Source organism: Physeter macrocephalus, chromosome 7 (assembly GCF_002837175.3).
Source record: "Physeter macrocephalus isolate SW-GA chromosome 7, ASM283717v5, whole genome shotgun sequence".
NCBI classification, from domain to species: Eukaryota; Metazoa; Chordata; class Mammalia; order Artiodactyla; family Physeteridae; genus Physeter; species Physeter macrocephalus.
Window position 1 is genome coordinate 125,989,344 of NC_041220.1, and position 13,624 is coordinate 126,002,967.

The 13,624-nt window shown below is 36.4% G+C and overlaps 1 protein-coding gene across 1 annotated transcript in view; it reads left to right on the plus strand.

Moving 5' to 3' along the window:
- BLTP1 (bridge-like lipid transfer protein family member 1) overlaps positions 1-13,624 on the plus strand; it is a 203,020-nt gene that overhangs the window by 176,257 nt on the left and 13,139 nt on the right. Inside the window, exons 72-79 of the mRNA XM_028492249.2 lie at positions 1,733-1,894; positions 2,379-2,518; positions 4,187-4,388; positions 7,625-7,825; positions 8,847-9,026; positions 11,279-11,416; positions 12,129-12,386; positions 13,291-13,441. Of these exons, the coding sequence (XP_028348050.1) occupies positions 1,733-1,894; positions 2,379-2,518; positions 4,187-4,388; positions 7,625-7,825; positions 8,847-9,026; positions 11,279-11,416; positions 12,129-12,386; positions 13,291-13,441 (1,432 nt within the window). The remainder of the gene's footprint in view (positions 1-1,732; positions 1,895-2,378; positions 2,519-4,186; positions 4,389-7,624; positions 7,826-8,846; positions 9,027-11,278; positions 11,417-12,128; positions 12,387-13,290; positions 13,442-13,624) is intronic.

The window sequence follows — 13,624 nt, forward strand, 5'->3', positions numbered from 1 at the left end:
CTTCTCTTGTGTTTCCCACTTAGAGAAGTTCCTTTAGCATTTGTTGTAGAGCTGGTTTGGTGGTGCTGAATTCTCTTAGCTTTTGCTTGTCTGTAAAGCTTTTGATTTCTCCATCGAATCTGAATGAGATCCTTGCCGGGTAGAGTAATCTTGGTTGTAGGTTCTTCCCTTTCATCATTTTAAGTATATCATGCCACACCCTTCTGGCTTGTAGAGTTTCTGTTGAGAAATCACCTGTTAATCTTATGGGAATTCCCTTGTATGTTATTTTTTGTTTTTCCCTTGCTGCTTTTAATAATTTTTCTTTGTCTTTAATTTTTGCCAATTTGATTACTATGTGTCCCGACGTGTTTCTCCTTGGGTTTATCCTGTATGGGACTCTCTGCGTTTCCTGGACTTGGGTGGCTATTTCCTCTCCCACTTTAGGGAAGTTTTCAACTATAATCTCTTCAAATATTTTCTCAGGTCCTTTCTATTGTTCATCTCTGTTTGTTTGTTCTTTATTTCTTCTAGGTTTTTGTTAAACATTTCTTGCATCTTCTCGATCTTTGCCTCCATTCTTTTTCCGAGGTCCTGGATCATCTTTACTAACATTATTCTGAATTATTTTTCTGGAAGGTTGCCTGTCTCCACTTCATTTAGTTTTTCTGGGGTTTTATCTTGTTCCTTCATCTGGTACATAGCCCTCTGCCTTTTCATCTTATCTATCTTTCTGTGAATGTGGTTTTTGTTCCACACGCCGTAGGACTGTAGTTCCTCTTGCTTCTGCTATCTGTGTGTTGGGTCTTAGTTGCGTCACACGGGATCTTTCATCACGGGGCATGGGCTTGTCTCTAGTTGTGGCGTGTGGGCTCCAGAGTGCGTGTGCTCTCTAGTTGCGGCGCATGGGCTCAGTAGTTGCAGCATGCAGGCTTAGTTGCCCCACGGCATGTGGGATCTTAGTTCCCTGACCAGGGATTGAACCCATATCCCCTGCATTGGAAGGCGGATTCTTTACCATTGGACCACTGGGGAAGTCCCTAGATCACTTTTAAAATGACAAGACACATGTATGTCCATTAAGTGCAAGGCAGATATTATCAATATTGTCCCCATTTTATATATGAAGAATGTTAAAGCTCACAGAAGTTGAATTTCTTTCCTATGTTTACAAGCTACTACATGCTGGAGTTGGAAACCTAAGCCAAAGTTAGCTAAATCTTAGTTAGCTATTATAATCATTCTACTGATGTGGAAATATTTAGTCAGGTAGAAGGAAAGAGAGATGCAGCCCATTTAAGGAGGCATTATAAATGCATACAAGGTAAGAACAGCAAGAACATAGGGAAGCCTAGAAACAATGATGTTTTTCCTCAACTTGCCACAGAATATCATTAGTCAAAATTCTCTACATCTTACTCCTTAATGGACAAAATAATACTAAATGAGAGATTAAATGCTAAAATAATACTAATGAGAGAGTTAGCAAAGTATAAACTTGAAAAATTGAACCAAAATTTGTTACCTAGAGCAAATAGGAATAACTGTTGTACTTTTATATACATCATTGATTATCTTTGTATTCTAACAATAATTTATGATTTCTTTCAACCTATTTTTATTGCATTCTTGTATGGTTTTAAATATAAGGTGCTTCAAGTGATTAAACTGTCATATAATTCTGATTTCTCACAAAATTATTGTATGTTTTATGGAAACTATTAAATTCACTTCACACCCTTAAATGTTCTAGCCAAAGGAAAAGGAAGTGGAGGAGTAAAAACAGCCAAGTTATATGCCTGGGTAGCACTTCAGTCATTGCCAGAAGAAATGGTTATTAGTCCCTGCCTATTAGACTTTCTGGAAAAGGCTCTGGAAACTATCCCAATTACACCAATTGAAAGGAACTATACAAGTGAGTGTCCTCTTTATATACTTATTTGCCCATCACATGTATTTTGGGGTCCTATTACTTAGAAGGATTTCTTAATGCTATTATATATTCAATGATAAATATAAAGGAATTATAGAACTGAAGAAGAACTTGAGAGACCATCTAGTCCTGGTGGGGTTTTACGATTCTTCCACAGCCACAGCTAGTGACAAAATTAACATTTTTAGGTCCTATGTTAGTGTGTTTCTTGGACTGGAAACTCGAGGGCAAAGGCGTAATTACTCTTTTCTTTGTTCGTTGTTTGGTATAGCAGCAGGGAATCAGAGTTTGGAGGAATGAGTTAGAGGTTTGAATAGGGAAAGATGTATAGAATGATGGGCTACAGAAGCCAGTGTTTCTGTGCATTCATACCCCTGATCTCAGTACTAGAATAAGAGAAAAAGATCCTTTAATAAATAGTTTGCCCTTGCCCTAATAGTAAACTTAAAACTAAATATTTTAACAGCTATCAGCTCACAAGATGAAGATATGGGACATTTTGAAATACCAGATCCTATGGAAGAATCAACAACATCACTAGTATCATCTTCAACATCTGCTTACTCTTCCTTCCCTGTAGATGTTGTGGTTTATGTACGAGTTCAGGTGATATACTTCATTTATTCCTTTCCGTTTTAAAGAAAAAAATTTTTCTTATGTTTATTTGAACATTTACAGTATTACTCCCTTTAACGTTTCCTTAAGCTTCATGGACCTTTAGTATGTCTATGATGGCTTAGAGGTTGTGTGAACCTTTGGGAAGTATGTGTACAATTTTATGTGTGTATTTATTTGTCTGCTGAGGAGGTTCATATCTTTGAGTTTTCAAAATTGAGATCTCATACTTTTGTGGCAAATGTAAAAATATGTAAGTTAAAACTCTTTTTTAGCACTCTATGCCATTTTTTATGGTGGCACCTATATTTCTTGTCATTATGGTCATTTGGGGGCAGATATAAAGTGAAATTGAGATACAAAGTCACAATAGTACCTTTGTTAGATTTTTCTAAGAGTTATATAATATATATTTAATATTTTATTCTAAAATTCAGTCCTATCTGTAGGCCTTTAGGAGTATAGGCATACCTGAGAGATATTGTGGGTTCAGTTCCCAGCCACCACTGCAATAAAGCGAATATTGCAGTGAAGCAAGTTACATGAATTTTTTGATTCCTCGGTGCATATAAAAGTTATGTTTACACTATACGGTGGTTTATTAAGTGTGCAATAGTATTATATCTAAAAAAACAATGTACCTGCCTTAATTAAAAAATAACGCTGTTGGAAAAATGGTACCATTAGACTTGCTCAAGGTAGGGTGGCCATGAACCTCCTTCAATTTGTAAAAAACTCAACATCTTCAAAGCACAATAAAACTAGGTATGTTATATTAGCATCCGATTGAGTCCATTTATTAAGGAGGACTTGGCTTGTATCCAAACTTCAAGGTTTAGTTTACTCTCAATTAAAATTTTATGAACAATCTTAAGAATAAAAGAAACACTAATGATCATCTGTTCAGATTAATTTCTGCAATAGCAATGTGGCCAAAAGAACTTCAGTCTGATCTTCTGGAGTTTTGCACAAGCTTTTTTGAGGATCTGATGAAAACATGTAATGAGTGAGGGCTTGAGAGTTTGTAAAACTTCAGTTATTAATGCAATAGCCTTTTAAAATTTTAGTATAAAAGTAAATTACTTCCTTTAAAATACCTGATTATGAACAATATGAACATAAACATCTTTAATGTTCTGAATTATCTAAATGTCTACATATTTACTGCTTAGAGATAGTTCCTCAAATATTTAGAGTTTTTATTTTTATTTTTATTTATTTTATTTATTTTATTTTTTTTGCGGTATGCGGGCCTCTCACTGTTGTGGCCTTTCCCGTTGCGGAGCACAGGCTCCAGACGCGCAGGCTCAGCGGCCATGGCTCACGGGCCCAGCCGCTACGCGGCATGTGGGATCTTCCCGGACCAGGGCACGAACCCACGTCCCCTGCATCGGCAGGCGGACTCTCAACCACTGCGCCACCAGGGAAGCCCTAGAGTTTTTAAAATGATACCATTTTGTTACTATACTTTGGTTAATGTATCGTGTGTCTGTGAAAAAGGTAGGACACTAAAGACAAAATTCTTTTAAGTGTCAAATAATAAATTTGGTATATGTAGACTGAAATGGAAACTGAATGTAATTTTTGGAGTCCAGTGGGAAATTTTTTAATCATCTGTAGCTCCTAGAAATTTTTTTTTTGGCTTTCTGCGCTTTTTAGCCCTCACAGATCAAGTTTAGCTGTTTACCGGTGTCAAGAGTAGAATGCATGCTAAAGCTGCCATCGCTGGACTTGGTGTTTTCTTCAAACCGAGGAGAACTGGAGACTTTAGGGGCTACGTATCCTGCAGAGACTTTATCCCCTGGAGGTAATGCTCCTCAGAGTGGAACAAAGACCTCTGCAAGCAAAACTGGAATACCAGGTGTGGAAACATTCTTTTATTCAATTGGCATAAAGCCAAGTATTATTTTAACAATAATATATATTGCCAAATAAATAAATTTGGAAAAGGAGAATATTTGAGAATTAGAGTACCTGTAGAAAAAAATCTATAGTAGATCAAAGTTTTGAGTGTATTTTATTACAAAGGAATGGCAGTGGGATAGCATTTTGTTGGTGGTTTCACATACACATTACATGCACTATGAGGTATGAATGATAATGTGTTCAAGTACTTCTGAGTGTTTGATTTTATGCTATATTTTTACATTACAAGTAATCAGTGTTGCAAATGGTAAATAAGAGATGTAGTATTATCTTGCAAGGATTTCTTATCACACTGAATTAAAAGTATATCACACTGTGTGTGTATGTGTGTATAAAAACACTTTAATGGTAAATTTTGTTACCTACCTCAAATGTTTGTTTCATGAAAGGTTTAGTTTTTAAAGCAGAACTGATTATTTCCTGATGAGATAGTCACACTTCACTGTATTAAAACTGTGTCATTTCTGCCCTAAAAATCATTTAGATATCACAAATGCAAAAAAATAAAGATTTTCTTGGACATTTTTTAAAAGAGGGACTAGAATGAATGAAAATTGATGAGAGAACTAATGTTCAGTGGTTTTAAGCAGTTGGCGGGGGGGGGGGGGGGGGGGGTTTTGGCCCCCGGGGGTATTTCCTTGCTTTGCTGTGTAAATCTCTGAAAATGTTCAGAACAAAAAGTTGGTATTTTAGAAATAAGATTTTTGCTAATGCCATCGCCCACTGTCGTATTACACTTAGCTCCTAAATATTGCTGCTGGAATTGTATTGTAGTCAACAACATGTTGGAGTGGTAGTGCTGGTTTTTGAAAACATATTTTTTTATTATAAAATTAACTCATTGTTCATTATAGAACATAAAACAGAAAAGTATCAAAAATGAAAATAATATCCCTTTATCAGTTCCTACCTACTCTCTAGCATTTTTGTGAAGATATGATCTTCTTCCCAGGAAAAACTGAAATATGGTCTCTTCTGCTATGTAACTTTCAGAAATTTTAAATATAGGTTTTCCCAAATTATTAAGTATTTATCTCTAAAATAACTTTAATGACTGTATGATATAACATCATTTCGATCATATATTTGAAACTCCCTGGGCTTTTTGTTTTTTATTTTGTGAATAATATGGAGATGAGTATCTGTATATAAATATTTTTAAACATCCATAGGATTAATTCTTAAAAGTGGAATTCCTAAGTCAGAGAGTGCAAACATTTTAAGGTGTTTGATATATTTTACTCTCTAGTAAGACTATAAAGATTTCTGCATCTTCACTACAACGTGTCGAACGCCAAGTTCACTGTACTCTTCTCAACTCTTTGCTTTAAATTTATTTTCAATCGTTAATATGATTGACTAAAACGGGATTTTATTATTTTAATCTATATGGTTACTTTATTGGCTGTTTGACAGAGGGGGATAAATATGCCCATGCCCATTTCTCTGTTGGGATATTCACTTTTTTCTTAATGACAAAATATCACAAATTATTAACACAAATTATTACAGCAGTATATATGTACTATGCTAGAAATATATAATGAGAGGAAAATAAAATGAGCAGCTATTTTTATGTCCACATTTATTTTAGAAAATTAAAGAATGAAACAGCACCCCTTATTCTATCATCATAAAACATGCAAGAAGGAAGGATGATGAGAATAAATGTATAAGAAATGTAGGTTACGACAGTATCCATTCTTTTAAAGGATCTTTATTGAACTTTGCTGAGTTCTGGGTCAGTACTAGGGGTCGGATATACTGTAGTTAACTTAGCTACCAGACATAGTGCCTGCTAATATGGAACTTAAATTGAATTTGGAGAAACAGATAATAAGCAAACAAACATGTTTTAAGTGGAAACATGAAGTAGGTTAAGTATGAGTTAGCCAAGCAGAGTTGGGGGAATAAACACTCCAGGTACAGAATACAAGAATTCATGAAGTAGGAAAGATTTTAACAACTTTGAAAAATAAAAAGAATAAAACTAGTATAAGTGGAGCATGGTGAACAAAGGGTATACTGGCATGAGCACGATTTATATAGACAGGAAAGAGCCATATCATTCAGGGAAGCCACCGGGAGGTTAAGCAGGGAGGTGGACGTGACTGTCATTCACACTTCCAGAACACTAGTCCAGCTGCAGTGTGGCAGTTGCTTGGAGGAGGACAAGAGTGGAAGGAAGCAGGGAGAGAAGTTGGCCATTTCAGCAGCCCAGAATTGATCATTGTTTAGGCTAGAATAGCAATAGTAAGATGGAGGAAAATGGACATACCTGATATATGTTGTTAGACATAGAAATGATATGGTGATAAATTGCAGGATAGGAAGTTAGAAGTGGGAAGGATGACAGATAACTCCCAGGTTTCTGGCTGAGCTATTTGCATGGAAGTGTTACTTACGGAGATGGGAAATACTGGAAGAAAAGCAGATTAGGGGAAAAGATCAGTTCAGTTTTGGACATGGTAAGCTTTGTCTTACCGTGTCGGTGATCACATGTCTGTGATCCATTCTAGTGGGATGTCAAGTAACCAGCTGCAACATATGAATCCAAAAGAAGTCTGGTCTGGAGACACGTACTTTAGAATCACTGGCAAATCATATAAAGCTCCATTCAGACAGTCTCATATTTTTTTATGTTTAAAGCATATTTGGAATTAGTCTGTCCACCCATAGTAGATGTTGCCAGTGAGGGCACATAGCTGCCTAAGAGAAGGAGATCTTTAACTTTCTCTATTTGTGTACCTTACTCTGTTTCCACTGCTTCTGGGAAATGTGGACTCCAGCTATATGGTTTGGGTTTTTTACAGTTCATTCTTCTCCTCCATTGCTTAAAACCCAGCTGTTTTGTATCTCTTCCACAGCCTGCTTCCTGTAGAACAAAGGAGAAAAGAAACAGGAAACCATGGAGTTGGCCAGTCATATGTATAAATAATTATTTCAAAGATGAACAGAATATTCAGCCTTAGTTTACAAAGTAAATTAACTGGCAAATACATCTAAGTCCTCATTTTAATTTCAAGGATTTAATAACTCTATTGATTGGTTAATGTTTGACTATTTTCACTTTATTTTCAAGTCATGTTTGTTTCTTGAGACTATATTAGTGACAGTTTTTAAAATTTTCTGTGGCTTATAAATATTTTGGTGTTCTTCTGTTCCCTGTAGGTTTGTCAGGATTAGGCAGCCCTCTTGGCAGAAGTCGACATAGTAGTAGTCAATCAGATCTGACCAGTTCCAGCAGCAGTTCATCTGGGTTGAGCTTCACTGCGTGCATGTCTGACTTTTCCCTTTATGTATTTCATCCGTATGGAGCAGGGAAACAAAAAACTGCTGTTTCTGGCCTTACACCTGGATCAGGAGGATTAGGTATACTTAGCATGTCTGCATCTTTTCCAAATTTATTGCATCTTTTCAAGCTTTGATCTTTTTTTTTTTTTTTTTTTTTTTTTTTTTTGTGGTATGCGGGCCTTCCTCTGCTGTGGCCTCTCCCGTTGCAGAGGACAGGCTCCGGACGCGCAGGCCCAGCGGCCATGGCTCACGGGCCCAGCCGCTCCGCGGCACGTGGGATCCTCCCAGACCGGGGCGTGAACCCCGCCCCCCTGCATCGGCAGGCGGACACGCAACCGCTGCGCCACCAGGGAAGCCCCCAAGCTTTGATCTTTTTAGAAATGTTATCTTTAATAATGGATATAAAATGAGATCAGAAACTTTATTTTTCTTCTTGATAATATCTATCCTGTCTCTACATAATAAGTAGAAATATGAAATAAGTAATGTAGGTAAATCAGTTATATAAGAATTTTAAAACTCCAAATATTTTATAAGTGATATACACTGCAGTCGCTTCAGATATGAGGTTACTTATGTTACTTAAATTTTAAATGTTTCATCAAATCACTATTTGTATAAAAAATTGTATTTTATAAATAGTAAATTTTTAAAGGGTGTGCATCACATTTGTTAATTTAAAATGAGACTATTATTACTAGTTATTTAGTGAACTTAAATTCCACTGGCATTTTAAAATGCAGATTTACACTAAAAATGCATAGGATGTTGATATTAGTGAATGTCTCTTGACTTATTTAGACAAAAAATAAAGACACACACTCCATGTCCATCCTAATTTTTGCTGGAGAGACGCTGTAAAAATCATCAATTATGTTTATGGGCTTGAACCTATAAAATTATTGTTAGGAATGCCTAATGCTCATTAGGTCATTCTGTTTAAATTTTTACTCACTTAAGTGATGTTATTTGATAGCATATTCTAGCCTGTTGGATAATTTCGTGTAACTAGATAATTGTGTGTGTGTGTGTGTGTGTGTATACATATATATATGTGTGTGTTCATACGCATGTGTTTTTGTTTTTTTGTCTTTTAAAGGGAATGTGGATGAAGAAGCCACTTCAGTCACTGGTCGAAAAGACTCACTCAGCATAAATCTCGAGTTTGTAAAAGTGAGTTTGTCTCGGATAAGGCGTTCAGGAGGTGCCTCATTTTTTGAAAGTCAGTCTGTAAGCAAGTCTGCAAGCAAAATGGACACTACACTAATAAATATATCTGGTATTCAATTTTATAGTTTTTTAATTAAAATATTGTTTTTCCAGAATTAAATAAGGGCCTCCTTTTCGTGTTTAATTATTAAATACATTTAGTAATATTAAGCATTTAATGATAAATTGATTTAAAGGAGAAGAATAACTGTCCAGCCAAGTACTATCTCAGTCCAGGTAATCAATGTTAGAAATATGATTGCTAGATAAATATGTGGAAATATCACCCAAGGGCCAAAATATGCCTAACTGAATCACTGAAAACTGCTTCTTCGCTTGTCTACCATGAATTGGTAAAATTTCTGACTTTTTGTTTGTTTGATTTTTTAATTATAAATTCTTAAAACACTAAGGAGAGATGAGTGTTGAAAATTTTTTACTTGGTGGCATTAGATCTTGAGTTGTGTGCATGTGTTGCCAGCTTTATAATTAGTTACATAACTATGGACAAATCACTTGCTCATTTTCTTTACGTTGTGATTTGAGTATTTAAAATTAAATGCATGTAGAACATTTTGAAGAATTCAGAGTACTATGCAAGTGAAAATTTTTTAAATTATTAACCGAAAAGATATAGTAAGTATACTTAACTCACGCAACACAATATATGTTTGGTCACTCAGCAAACATATATTGAGCCTTTATTTTACAGTGAACTTGTGCCAGGCACTCTGCTAGATGCTTGAAGGTGCAGGCATGAATAAGGGAAGGTCTTAGGAGTAGACAAATGACAGTGCAGTGTGATAAATCCTATAATGGAGGTTTACTTAAAGAGGAGGAAACATATTCTGCTTTATATGAGTGATCAGAGAAAGCTTCACAAAGGAGATGATGTTGGGCCAGATCTTCAGAATTATGTAGGAATATCCTTGGCTATAGCGACATGGTATTTAATGGTACAGAAGTGTCAAAAAGTATGCTTTTGGATCATACTTTGATTCACTGAAGCTGAAGCATAGGTATAACTGAACATTTAGTTAGTTGTACACAGCAGGTGAGGCCACAGGGAGAGAGGAGTTGGCTACAGGTAAAGCTGGTAAAATAGCCCAGGACATGATTGGGGTGGTGGGGGACTTATATGCCAGGCTAAAGAATAGGGTTCTGATCCTTTGGGCGGGGAGAAGCCATTAGCATTTTTAAGAAATGGTATGACAACATTGTCCCGAAAGATGACAATACTGTATTGTATGTTTAAAAATCTGTAGTGGGTAGATTTCATGTTAAGTGTTCTTACCACAAAAAAAACAACCAAAATTATATATGGATTATAAAATAACCTGTTTACATTTTTAAAAAAAGGAATGATGCTTCAGATTGATGTTTTAGGAAGGAAGTTGATGGTAGAATGAAAAGAGGTGGTAGAGCGGAAAGATGCTTGAGGAAGCTGTTGAAACAGACTAAGCAATAGGGGATGAGGGCCTGAGTTGTTATAGTAAAAAAGAGTAGAGGGAATGGTTTCAAGAGAAATATGAGAATTCACAAGCTTAAGGACAAGTAGTATGAGGAGCAGTAGAAGAGACAAGGATGCCTCAAACTTTTAGTTTAGGTGACTGAAGGGACAGTGAGGTCATTAACTTAGATAGAAAATAAGGAAGGAAATGCCTGTGCGACCTTGAGGTGAAAGGGTCTGGTAGGCAATTGGCTAATGGGCTGTGTGGATATGGGCTCAGACTGAAACAGACACTTCAGGTTTGGGAGATGTTGACATGGAAATGCAACAGAAGCTATGGTGGAGGAACAGAAGGCACATGAAGCAAAAGCAGCAGCGTGCTCAGAGCAGAACCCCGGGAGAAGCCATGAGAGTGCTTTCAGATTGACAAGTCGCTGCTTTCTGTCTAAAAGGAAAATAGTAGTTTTTGCCATACAGTTATTTGGTTTGCAGCTACTTTTGAAGAAGTTTGTATTCTAGCTCATCCTGACGATTCATTTCCCATATGTGAGAAGAGCTCTATGTTAAAGCTGGAAGCTGTTTGTAAGACCGATCTTCAGATCCTCTCTGAGAATTTCCCATCATCACTTGATAATAGAATTCCAGTTTGCCCTCACCTCAAAAATGGAACTAACAGTGCAGAATGTGCTATTTTTATCATTTGTGGAAGGAACACATTATCACTTACTAATCATACTATGTAACTTATTTTGGTATTTCATGATTGTAACAATTATAATTCAGTTGTGTAATATCATGTCCTATTATACCTACCATGTGAAAATATTAAAGGTTTTGGAAATGTGTTCTAACAAACTTTATTTATGTATCAGCTGTTTGTGATATAGGGTCTGCTTCCTTTAAATATGATATGCGCCGCCTCAGTGAAATTCTGGCATTTCCAAGAGCTTGGTATAGGAGGAGTATTGCAAGACGCCTATTCCTCGGAGACCAAACTATAAATTTGCCAAGTAAGCTTGTTTATGTAATTATAAATTATACTTAGGCTGCTTTTCATTTTGATTACAATAGTAACAAGATCCATGATTGATAACACATCTTTGTCTTAGTTGGTAAGTTGTACCCTGCAGTTGTCTCACTCATTCAGCAAATGTCAGTGGAGCCCCTTTAATGTGCAAATAACCACTGGGAATGCACTAGCACTGGAGGTCACGAAATACTTGCTCTCTCAGGGGTTAAGTTCAGCTGATTTTTATTCTGTGATGATAACCCTGTAATCTTTGTAAAATCTGGAAACGCAGAAATACATTTCACCAAGTTAATCATGGTGAAACATGGAAAATAGAATATATTGGGGACATGCTATCATATTGCATTTTTTCTCTTGGACTCAGATATTGTTGTAGTATTACACTACGTAAGTGAAAGACAGAGTTAGCATGATACAGTAGAAAATATCAGAAATCTGGGTCTGGGTCTGTTCCCTCATCTGTAATATGGGACAGAGTACCTGTCCGACCCATCTCATGGAGTTTCTGTGAGAATTTTAAAAAATAACATGCTGGAATGTACTTTGCAAACTGTACATCATACAGTTGTCAGAGAACTGGAAGGAATATAAAATGTGATTAGAAATGGTGGAGTGGTGAAATTTCTTATTTTATAACATGGTGATATTTATTACCCTGTTAATTTTGTTTTTGCTGTCTACTTTTCCGTTAGCATCTGGCCCAGGGACACCTGATTCCATTGAAGGTGTAAGCCAACACCTTTCCCCCGAATCTTCAAGAAAAGCTTACTGCAGGACCTGGGAGCAGCCTAGTCAGTCAGCCTCTTTCACCCACATGCCTCAGTCACCTAATGTGTTCAATGAGCACATGACAAACAGCACCATGTCACCAGGGACAGCAGCACAGAGCCTAAAATCCCCAGCTTCCATAAGGTCAAGGAGTGTGTCTGATTCTTCAGTTCCCCAAAGAGGTAACACTGCTCTCCTTGTTATCAGTAGCCCTCCAGTGACCCCAAGATAAAAATCTTAATTAGTTACTCCCAGACTTCTGCCCCAACTGCAGGAAGTTATTCTCTTGCAGGTTTTTATGGAGATGTGGGGTTGGGGGAGGAACCCCAAACCAAACAACAGACAAAGCACTTCACAGTATTTGCTAGCAGAAGAGACAGCTGGACGGCTAGTCGCTTTGAAAAGGGATAGGGAGAGAGGAATGAGCATATTGTTAGCATGCACCACAGGAAGTAAAACAAACCTACAGTGTTGTAAACTCCATACTGAAAAAGTCAATCTTTGCATTCATTCAGTCATTCTTTTATTCAGCCACTATTTTTTTTTTAACTCTCTTATGTGCTCAAGGCTCTACTTGTGTGTAAGTATATAAAATGAATGATGTCGTTCATGTTACAAGGTAAGATTAGAGTATAATGAGCCAACGCAGGACTCAGGATATATACTGAGTCCATTAAGAACACAGAAGACAGGCACCCCAGCCAGCCTCTGCATTTCAGAATGGTACCTGCCTTCCAAGTTCTCTTCTTGGCAGCAGCAACTTATGATTTTCTCCTTTGGTAAGAAAATCCTAGGGTGATAAATGATCTGTGCTGCTATATCCCATGCACACCAGAATCTCCTCATGTAAGACAGAGGTCGTACAGAAAGAACTATGAGCTTTCAAGAAGTAAGGCTGGCAACCCTTACTGACCGTTCAGTAAATGCTAACTATTAATATTTTGGAGGCAATATGACAGCTAGTAAATGTTAGGTTTTAACACAAGAATATCATAATTTTACTTTCTGGATTATAGTGATGAGTAGTTTTTGCTTTGTAATCGGCTGAGCATCTATGTGAATGTACATTTGATTTTCTATTTTTAGATTCACTTTCGAAAACATCAACTCCTTTTAACAAATCAAACAAAGCAGCAAGCCAACAAGGGACCCCATGGGAAACACTTGTCGTGTTTGCTATCAACCTGAAGCAATTAAACGTTCAAATGAATATGAGTAATGTAATGGGAAATACAACGTAAGCTATTCAGATACAAAGAAAATATATTTAATCATTAGTTGTAATTTTTCTAATTGTAGTAAAGCAATTCAAAACCTTTTAATGCTGAAATGTTTGAGATAGTGAAGACAGTAGATAAAAGATTATATACCTTGCTTTATCCTGATAATGGTTTAATCCTAAAGATATTGTAACATAAAA